Source organism: Microplitis demolitor, chromosome 8 (assembly GCF_026212275.2).
Source record: "Microplitis demolitor isolate Queensland-Clemson2020A chromosome 8, iyMicDemo2.1a, whole genome shotgun sequence".
Lineage (NCBI taxonomy): Eukaryota > Metazoa > Arthropoda > Insecta > Hymenoptera > Braconidae > Microplitis > Microplitis demolitor.
Window position 1 is genome coordinate 20,023,674 of NC_068552.1, and position 10,679 is coordinate 20,034,352.

General features: G+C 34.4%; 1 protein-coding gene across 2 annotated transcripts; it reads right to left on the bottom strand.

Moving 5' to 3' along the window:
• Positions 1–178: 178 nt before the first annotated feature.
• Positions 179–10,579, bottom strand: LOC103576728 (uncharacterized). Of its 2 annotated transcripts, XM_053741253.1 has the most exons (14): positions 10,394–10,579; positions 10,039–10,316; positions 4,928–5,936; positions 4,745–4,866; positions 4,417–4,561; positions 3,608–3,737; positions 3,379–3,547; positions 3,132–3,321; positions 2,703–3,061; positions 2,475–2,631; positions 2,112–2,243; positions 1,782–1,899; positions 1,504–1,704; positions 183–728 (listed from the first exon to the last, which is right to left on the bottom strand). In XM_053741253.1, exons 3-14 carry the CDS (start codon positions 5,566–5,568, stop codon positions 723–725), a joined length of 2,370 nt encoding a protein of 789 aa, XP_053597228.1. In that variant the 5' UTR covers positions 5,569–5,936; positions 10,039–10,316; positions 10,394–10,579; the 3' UTR covers positions 183–722. The 2 variants fall into 2 exon arrangements, with proteins under 2 accessions (XP_053597227.1, XP_053597228.1); XM_053741252.1 differs by having other exon boundaries at positions 179–1,704.
• Positions 10,580–10,679: the final 100 nt, after the last annotated feature.

Sequence of the window (10,679 nt, forward strand, 5' to 3'; positions counted from 1 at the left end):
AAATCAAATCAACTTTTTATTATTTATATAAAAAAATTAAATCTTAATTTTAGAAATAAGAAATTATCAAAAAAAACATTATTTAGTAACAGGAAGTGGATACTGGTAAGGCTGGCAATTGAGTATTTGATCTCTGATTTTATTTTGTTTTACTAAAAAATTTTTATTCAAAATTATGAGTATTTTTAAATTTATTTTTGGATTTACAAAGACAAAATTAATGTTTTTATTTATTCAAATTTATTGCTATATATTTTCATTAGTCTATATAATTTTTGTATCAATTTTATTTTACATAAAATATGTAATTGAAATTAGAGATTCAGAACCGCAAAATTTACGGATAAATTATATTTTTTACGAGCCGCGGTTGGCGTTAGCGAAACAATTACAGTCGCAGTAACGATTGTTTTTGTTTTTAAACAAATTACTGTCAGATCGATAACATATTTTTCGAGGACATCAAAAGATTTTGGTTGTTAAATCAAATTGCTTTGGATTTTTCGTTACGAAGGGAAATTAAGTCTTTGGATTATGGAAAATCATTCAGACGTTTCATTAATCAGTAAGTCTTAAAATTAAATACATATTTTTTGAGTAAATACATTAAGTCATAAAATCTTTTACTTATTTGAAACATCGTCATCAATACAAAACGTTTGTAATAAAATCCTTGGGCTCAGAAAACTTCCATTTTTTAATCCCTGAATAAAATATTTATTTTATTCCTACAAAAAAATCATGAACACAATTAGTATTACTTTAGATTACATTTACCAAGTTTTGCAATGGCGCAAAGCATATTTTATTATTTGCTTTATAAAAAGGCACTTTGTTAATTTTAAAATGGACGGATTAATTTATTTATTATAATTATAATTAACAATTTAAAAAATTATTGAGATTCTAACGATTGTAAAATTAACTCTAAATATAAAAAACATTTTTAAAAACACGATATATATTTTTATAAAAAATCTTACGGACAGTTAATACTTAAAAAATTTGTAAAGTATTTACAAAAAACATTCGATCCTTATGTAATATATATATATATATAAATATATAAAAGAGCATTTATATGGACGGATAATTAGTAATACTGAAAGTAGCCGAGAATTTTAGTTTTGAATTATCTTGTTAAAAAAAAATTTTTTAAATTCATGTGAAATTTATAAAATTTTTGCCTGGCAGTATTTTGTTCATTGATCTTAATAAAATTTTTTAATTACTACTTTCAGTATCATGATAATTAATATAAATACAGAGTATTGTGCACTGAGACACAAAAAATTAGATATGTAAATTACAACGATCGAGTGAGTCGTGATTCTTAAAACTATTGATAAAAAATATCCTATATCTAGTTTGTAAAATGAATAAATTTTTGCGGACGGCTTATTGATATGTTACTACGTTAATAAAATTTGTTTCGATGATTTATCTCTGCGTGAAGCGTAAAATGGAGAAGAAGACAATGAGGAGAATGAGCATGTAACTCGCCTGTATCCCATCAGCACCAGCCAATCTACATTTGAACAAATTAATCCTCGTTTCTCTGTCTTCGATAATGTTTTGGAACTCAGCTTCCATTATCTGACCATCAATGTAAGTGGTCTGATCATCCAGCGGGTACTCGAATCCTTGTTTGCACTCGCACTTGTACCCGCCAGTTTCAAAACCTCTTCCGAATATTGGCACGCACTAGAAAAATAAAATTATTTAATTACAAATAATAATAATAAAATGATTATTGTTAAAAAAAAAAGAATAATTCTTACATAAGATGTTTTTCTGTCACATTTGTGGGTGCCCTTGAACGCATTGGGAACATAAAATTTATCGTCACACTGGTTGATGTCCATATCCATCAAGTTCATCGTAACAGCAACGGCACCCCTGTAAAATGTTTTTGGTATTAAATATCATCATCTGAATTATTATTATTTTTTTTATTAAAATATATAAAATATATCCCCCGTGGACTTGCTCCTGGTGAACTATCTCACACTCAATTTACTTTTACATCAGCAAATACTACGTGTATTGTATTTATATATGTATATACATGATATTCACACTTATATATATGAACAAACGTTAATACTCACTTGAATTCCAGTTTTTTCCTCAAGCTGTCCCAGCCAAAAAATGGGGATGCATAGGTAATTACCCATTTATTCACCTTACCGTTACAATCAAAGTACGGAGTTGTCCAGTGACCATGATTCAGGTTTGCCGCCCTAAACATTCAAGACCAGACGAGACAACCCGCCCGTTCCAGAGCATTAAAATATATTACATAAAAAAAAAATTTAAAAGCTATCCCCTTACTCAGTAACCATAATCCCTTTATACGTATTCACTGTTATATTTTGTGATTCGTAATATCCAAGATGATGCTTGGATGAGAAAGGATTTAGATTTTATTGTTTTCTTTTATTTATAACATTTGTTTCGTTTCCTTTTCTCACCTGTAATATGTCGGGTACTGCTCGTATTTCTTGCTGTGTTCGCCCGTCTCGTTGAAACGGATGTTCAGTTTCAAATAATATTTCTCAAGTTCGTCAAAGTTTGTCGCCCATCGCTGCTGCAGAAACTTGAACCAATTTTTGTTGGTGTAAATCTCAGCTGTAATTAAATTTCATTGAGTTATTTCAAATTAGCAACAGAACTCGGACATTTTTCTTAATTTTTTTTACCGGTTTCGTTTAATCGAGCAAGATCCTCGATGAAATATTTCCTCGTGTTCCTAACCGGCTTGTAGGCGTAGGGCGCAAAGAAAGTTCTGTTGGTAAATTTATTCCGCTCCCAATAAGTTCCAGCAGACCAAATTTTCGTGTCTCCAAGAAGCAGAGCCAAAGTTTCGCCCATCATCTGGTCTTCGGTTAGAGGTCGATCGGGCACTCGCTTTCCTGAGTAAACTTCATCAGGATTACTTATCTGAAGGAAAGCACTGATGAAGTTTGCCAACCGTGTTCCCATTCGCGCTTGATTTTCAAAAAATTCCGAGCTACCGTAGCCGACATCTCCATGGAGTTGCAAATCTGCGTTAGTGAACCTAAAAAAAAATTAATCTATAAAATAATTGTTTGTTAAAATAAATAATAGCAAAAGTAATTAATACATACGAGGCACAATTTTTCCCATTAACACTTTTTATAAAAGCAATAGCCTTGTGAATGTTTATTTTTTGAGTTTGAAAAGCGTCAGCGCCACTTGAGAAATTTGAATAATTTGAGTATTCCGGATACATCTCGATATATTTATCTCGTAGATGCTTAGGCGCTTTGTTCCACTTGACTGGCAATGCTTGTCGATCTTTAAAAATAATGTAAATAAATATAAATTTAAATTAACACCTAAATTTTAACTTACATCCAATTTTCACGCAATCAAATCCATTGCGATATTGTTCTTCTGTAGCACGTTCAATAATTTCTCCCAAATGGGGTCTTCGGACTTGTGTAGGCAGCCGATATCCAGGTAGACATCGGCATTGATATGCTCCCCGTCTACCACTACCCCATCCATGCAACGGTTCGCACTAAAAATAATTTAATAATTAATATAAAAATATAATTATTAATTATATAATAAAACTTACCTCAGTCGTCTCTTTTTTACATCTTGCGGTATCGGCAAAATAATTTGGACCACTATTACCTGGACCTGGGGGACATTGATTGATATCGATTCTCTCCAACTCCATTTCAATTACAGACACGGCAGTGTATCTTTAAATATAAAAATGAATGATATAATTTTTTAGAAAAACTGGTTGAAAAAATGATATGTATTTTTTTTTAGTGTCGGTTTTGTCAAGTGGCCTTAACTTGACCGCTCTTGAGCTAAAAGAGATTGAGTCGCGAGTGTAACACAATCGATGGCATTCAATCCTATCGTCATTTAAATCTTAATCCTTTCTAACATTTAATCCACATAGTCATATATTCCCATTGACATTATAAATTTTTTCATCTTTCTCAATATTATCACCGACTCTCTCGTTCCTTACGATGATCCTAGAACCCGGTCTGTCGTACCTGTTTGACAGGGACCGTAATTTCATTGGGGTCCAACACAAATACATCAGAGAAGAGTACACCGGGCCCCCTGCGACCTCTTCTTTCACCGTGAATTCATTAAGGATGATCAATATATATATATATATATATATATATATATATATATACATACATACGTACATACACGATGTCATGTACACACAAGCGACATTCGCGGAGCAATAAAAATATTTCGTTACGACTTGGGGTCTTGCGAACTAGCACTGACTGGACACCCGGACCAACGAACATCTGGTGCTTTATATATATATTTTTTAAGTATAAATGTATTGATATAATAAGTACCAGTAACTAGTCCCAAAGAAAATAATTAAAAATTGATACTTACGTTGGATATTCAATGTGCCGGAAACCCGTATGACGGGGGTAAATATCTGCAATGGGTACTACTGCAGCCACCAGCCAACGGTTCGAACGACGACAATCAAAGTAAGGCTCTGTCCATTTTACTGGACCCGGATTTTCATCAGCACCTGGGAAAATTTTTTTTCATTCAATAAATTATTCTCCGCACACTCGACCGTCACTAATATGTCTGGGAATATTCTTAGCATAAATTCAAAGCGTTTTCCTTTGTGCTCAATAATCCAACGTTTAATTTAAAATAATATTCAAATAAAATAAATAATAATTAACTCTAATTATTTGAAATTTACCTGGTGGACCGTGAAATGAAAATGTCTCATTCGTATTGTTGGCATATCTTATCTCCACCTGGTAAGTTGTCTTGGTGTCATGTCTCTTCTGTGGATTAGTATCTGGCAGCCAAGCTGTATACCTGGAATAATTATCAACAAGTTGATTACAAGTATAATTAATTAAATAAATAAAATAAATACCATTTATTAATGCGATATTGCTCATCGGTGTAATCAAGACTGGGACTGTCAGGTGGAAAAGCGCCGAGATCATTAGCAAGAAAAGTATTTCTCGTGGATATTCTTTCCAAGTGAACGGGATCATTGAAATCATCAGCTCTGATAGCTCTTGGTGCGAACCTCGGCAATGTTTTGTTGAAGAATCCTCGGTAACTGGGTGTGTAGGATGTATTTGGCGCGAAATAAGTCGCTGAAGCATTTACATGAGGATTTGAAGAGACATCAGCAACTGATGACAAGAAGTAGTACATCATTCCAGGATCATAAGTGTCATTGATAGCTGGTCTGATAAATCGTGACTGTAAACTGTAACTCCAAAAGTAAGCACGACTTATTGCTAGATTGTGTATGTACAGCAGACCAGTTCTATTAGGAAATACTGGGTTGATATTTATGTCTTTGATGTCAGGAAGATGGGACACTACTGCAGCTGGCAAAAATAAGTCATTTAGACGTTTTATTTCACAATTATCCATATTAACCTGGTCTATTTTTCCTTTTATTTCATCAAAACCGTCCAGAGGATGCCATCCAAACTGACCGACTACGCCCAGCTTCATAAAACCCACAATGTAGATCACCGTCAACGTTAAGCGCACCATTGTCTTTTGTTTATTACAGCAATTATAATTTAAAAAACAATTGTCCCTCTTCAGGAACTTTCTCTGCCTCGTTAATTATTTAAACCACTTTATTAATTAGACATCTTATTATTTTTGTTGCACCATTTCCACTGCAGAGCTGATTAATAATAAATAATTATCGCGCTAACAACCTACACTTGATGATATTTTAAAAACTAGCGTCCGTTGTTGGTTGATAGGACGTAGACGTGGACGCACAAAATAACACACGCCCTGATGATTCCTACTCGATTGAATCATTCCAGTGCAAGTGGTTGTGACGTAATTAGAGTCCGTTCATCCTAACTCCCCCACAGTTTCTATTATTTTTCAATTTTCGCGAAACTCTGAAATTCAAATTTTAATTTTTAAAAAATGGCGGCAATTTATTTATAATAATAATTATTTAAAATTTACCAAAATAATTGCCGTTGTCAATTTTGATAATAATAATAAAGTGAAGTTTGATCGACAGAGGTATAGAGAATCGAGTAATCGAATGACGAGTCGATAATGCCCCACCCGAAATTTAAAAAAGTAAGCGGGCATGTGTCATCGTTTAAAATTTAATTATTTTGATAAATTGTAATTAAGAAATTTGTAGATACATATTATTGATGATTATATTTATTTATTGAATAGTAAGTATGAGTAGTGTGAAAAAAAATGTAGTTTGAGTATTGCGCAGCTGCTGGACACAACATAACCTTAAGAATAATGCCGCGCAGCTTGACTTTTTATTTTCCCGCCAGACATGAGGGGGAATTATTAAAAAATATAATTTTAGAAAAATACATTTTCGTTATATTATATTATATTATTATTATTGCTATTGCATATATAATTAATGGTACAATTTATAATGAAAACCTGTTTGTTGTCTTTGAATTGAATTTATTATATTTTATAAATAAAAAAAAACGTAAAATTAACAATAGATTGTGTATACTTGTAGACATTAGTAGACACAGGAAACGAAAAAAGGTCGACGCCCCGTTGTAAAAATCTTTTCAACTAGTTATATGTAGATATATATGTATCGTCATTTGTGTACTCATATGCGTGTTCATAGCAAACCGCAGATATATCTGCCAGAGGGTTGTAGACTATAAGAAGATGACTAGGATGATGCTGATGATGAGTAAGGAGCAAGGTTCCCATCGAGACTGGACAGAGAGTAAATGCGAGAAACGAGGAAAAAAGTTGAGTCGCGGTGACTTAATACGGGAGGACATAACATTTAGAAGACGATTGTGATGCTAATGAGGATAGCGCCCTGGTCTAACGACCCCCTATGGATACACACTACACCCTTCATCTGACCTTTATGTCCCTTTCTATCTCACAGAGTGTCTCTCCATGTCTTTCTTTTGCTCTTGTGTACACAGCGACCACTGTCCAACCATTTCACCCTTGGTCTGTGCGGAAAAGGAGGTGCAGAAGACCTTTGTCCTTCGGGCGTACATCAGGTTCACGGCTTCTACCCTCTTACTCACCCTGTTTACTGTACATTACATTACAGACTGGAAGAGGTGGTGAACGAGACAAGAAACCAAGAGAAATAAAAAATAAAATAATATACAAAACAGAAGTGAAGAATTTTCTCAGCATACGAGTTCTTGATGTCCTCCACGAGGGAGAAATGACGTGGACGTGCGAGAGCGGTCAAGTGACACAAGCAAGTAAAGAAAGAAGCAAAAAAAGATATATATATATATAAAGATGAGACGAGTTGCTGGGGGTCTATCCAGCTTCACTAATGCTACTGTTTATTATTCCAGGGTTGCCTACAACCCACTGTATCCTGAGAAAAGTCCTGAGAGTATTTTATTATAGATGTATATGTGTATCGTATGTACATATGTAAAGTATGTATATATAAATTTATCAAAGTATGTGTGATGCTGTGTACTGTCTCTTAGCTTCTGTCTTTTCTATATCATCAGGGGTTGTGATATATTTACGTGGGAAACAAGTGCAGATGGCACAGAGCTCTTGGGAGGTGGACAGACATTAAGATATTATTCTTGTGCATTTGCTCAAATATAATCCGATTTTTCTTGGGCTTTTGTTGTATATATTTTAAACTTGCCTATTTACTGAACTTTATCTTTATATATTTTTTTTTATTTAAAATATATATTTTAATTAAACACAATGAGTATAATTCTCATGTATGAGAATTCTCTTTTGCTAAACTTTTGTATTTCCCGCATTTATATATATATATCATTCTAGCTTTTATCTATTGGACATGGACGACAAGTATGTCCAATTGAATTTTATTTAATAATAAAATAGAATTACGGTTAAATATACTGCAATATAAGTTTACAAAAAAGACATTTTTTTTTTTATAAACAAAAAAAATTTGAACGCATGTATATTTTGCAATGAATAGTCGAGTTGATCGTCTTATGAATAGAAGTACATGTTATATTTTATAAATATATTTTCTTGATGTCGATGGCCTCTCAAAGAGATTAACGGCGCCTCTAATCTACTGTCAGTTCGTACAAATGTGGGTAATCAACTTGCACTTTTTTCTTCTTTTAAATAATTGCACGGCAATGTTCGTATTTACGGAACACTAATTTTAATTACTCTCTATTTGTGTGTTAATTTTAATTAATAATAATTAGTAGGTTTATTTTGAGTAAAAAATAAATTTATAAAACAAAAGAATCCAAGTATTGTATTTGTTAAAATATATTCCCATGATTTAGCACATGGACGTGTAGTGTGTGTGCATCAGACGAAGGGAATTATTTTTTTTGGAGTAATATATGTAAGGGAGAAATAAGGATAAGGATAAAGAGAGTAAAGAGTACATACGCGTAACACGAAACGCACTAAGTTGCATCGCGTATAAAATTCAGACGAGTTTTTTAGAGGATACGGGGGACAGCTGTACTCCGCGTTTCTTTATCATGTAGAGGTTGTACAGCAGCCCCCCGCTTCGGGGACTTAACCCTCCTACCGCCGGAAGCACGTTGGATCTTTTAAATTCTTTATGTATGTGCCCTCTTAGCTGACACCTGTTGCCAATTTTTTTTTCGATTTTTGTGAGAGCTCATTTCCCAAAGGCTTTCTTTACCTAAAATCATTTTTAAAATAATATGAAATTACTCACCGCGAAATCTATTGCGGTGTTAAAGAAAAAAAGTAAGAATCCAAGTAATTGGTTTGTTATATGGCATTAAAAAAAAATTTTTTTGTATTAAAAGTTGAAGAGAATAAAATAAAATAGTAAAATTGATGCACAGATGTGCATCGCAGTAACCTAGTTCTTTTATCGAATAACTTGTAACCTGTATGATCAAACGATTTAGTAGGACAAAAGAGATTCAACCGAATGATCGAGCAGAGCTTTGACCATCGCCAGAAAAAGTAAAATTAAAAAAAGTTTGCAAAAGGACGCGGGCGAACAACGGACCAGAGAGAGAATGAGAAAACGAGCGAGTGAAAGAAAGAAAAAGAGGGAGAAAAAAAGAATGAGACGAAATGAAGCAGCAGTGGAAGAGTGCATCGAACAGCCTCAAGCGTTGGGGGCCGTTTGAATTTCAGCCTCCCACGACAATGCACTTGGTTTTGGTGGGCAAAAAATATTAAAAAAATAAAAGTGCATTGTGCCGAGAGTGTACGCCTCGCCCGTTCCAACAAAGTGAGCGTGCGAATAATCTAATCTGGATTTGTATAGTCTCCAACAAAATGAAAAAAATAAAAAATAAAAAAATAAAAATACAATTGAAATATACATATGCAGACATACAAATACAATAACGTACAAGCTGGTTAATTTAAATGTAAAGCTAAAAAGCGTCAGCACTACAGCTTCTAAAATAAAACATCCAGCATTTGCCGAAAAAACGCATCGCAGCTTCGTAGCGAAGGAGTTATTCGATCAGCGATAATAATCATGAGGAAAGCAGAAAAGACAAGAACAGGTTTCTGCAGCATGTTCGCGCCACCGTCGTCGTCGTCGTCGTCGCCGTCGTCGTCTCGTTCACTTGGTCGTCTTGCTCGTCATCATCGCCACTTGCACCCTTCCTCTCCACTCTCGACGTCGTCTGGCTCTCTTCTTCCTTATATCTACAACATATATGTATTCTTTTTCTCCTCGATTCCTTTTCTCCTCTTCTCTCGACTCCCTGGGCTGGGACTTTACCCCTCTCTGTTACAGAGCTACATCTGTCCTTGTTATTTCGCTTGTCCCTTACCTCGCTCTCATTTCGCGAGGTAAGGGACGCGACGCGGGTGCACACACTCTTATACTACTTGGCCAGACGAGACTCACGGCCAGAGCCAGGGCCGTATCGTTTCGCGAGGACTGTGTCCTTATACTAAACACTGCCAAAGCAGATGCGCCGGCTGTAACTACTTACGGCTTCTCTTACTTTCTATACCTACTATATTTATATATATACATATATGGATGTGCATACTTACATGTACACGTACAGTACGTATTTCTCTCGTCTTAAGTCTGTCTATCAATCGGCTTTCCTCCTTAACAACGTACACGATGTCTACATATATATGTATATATAAATGTATACCTTTGCATGCCCGTCTGCTCGCCCTAGATCATATTAACACCCTCTGCACGTTGTCTTACGTTTACCGGCTGGCACGAAATACGGATTTCCGTAATATGTGTAAACCGTAAACCTGATTCCATGTTTTTAGCTGTTGGTTGGTTCTTGTTGTTATTATTATAATTCTTTCTATAATAATAATTATTATTATTTTAAGGTGGACGAAATAAGAGAACGGTGGTGATGTGATTTAGCTTGGTACGAACCCCGCTGAGATCCGAAGCGGATGCGTGCGTCTAGAACAATGTAATGAAATAAAAATGAACAGAGAGAATGAACTAACCGACTAAATACAAGCAAACCAGTGACGACGACGACTACGAGGACGACGTTTAAGACGTCGACAACACGCGGATAAGTTAGACTATGAGCACGCGGTTCTTTTATTCTCGAGGTCAGGCGTCTGCGAATTGTACACACGTCTATGAGGCAACTAAACAAAAAAAAAAAAAAAACAAATAAAAAAATAAAAGACTAGACCGTCTCGAAAAT

What these genes read in the sequence shown, in the direction of transcription:
- LOC103576728 (XM_053741252.1), bottom strand. Translation starts at nt 5,568, where the DNA reads ATGGTGCGCTTAACGTTGACGGTGATCTACATTGTGGGTTTTATGAAG. An exon ending in AATGGGAAAAATTGTGCCTC is followed by an intron (nt 3,062 to 3,131) that starts GTATGTATTAAT and finishes ATTTTTTTTTAG; the next exon opens with GTTCACTAACGCAGATTTGC. An exon ending in GTGACAGAAAAACATCTTAT is followed by an intron (nt 1,705 to 1,781) that starts GTAAGAATTATT and finishes TTATTTTTCTAG; the next exon opens with TGCGTGCCAATATTCGGAAG.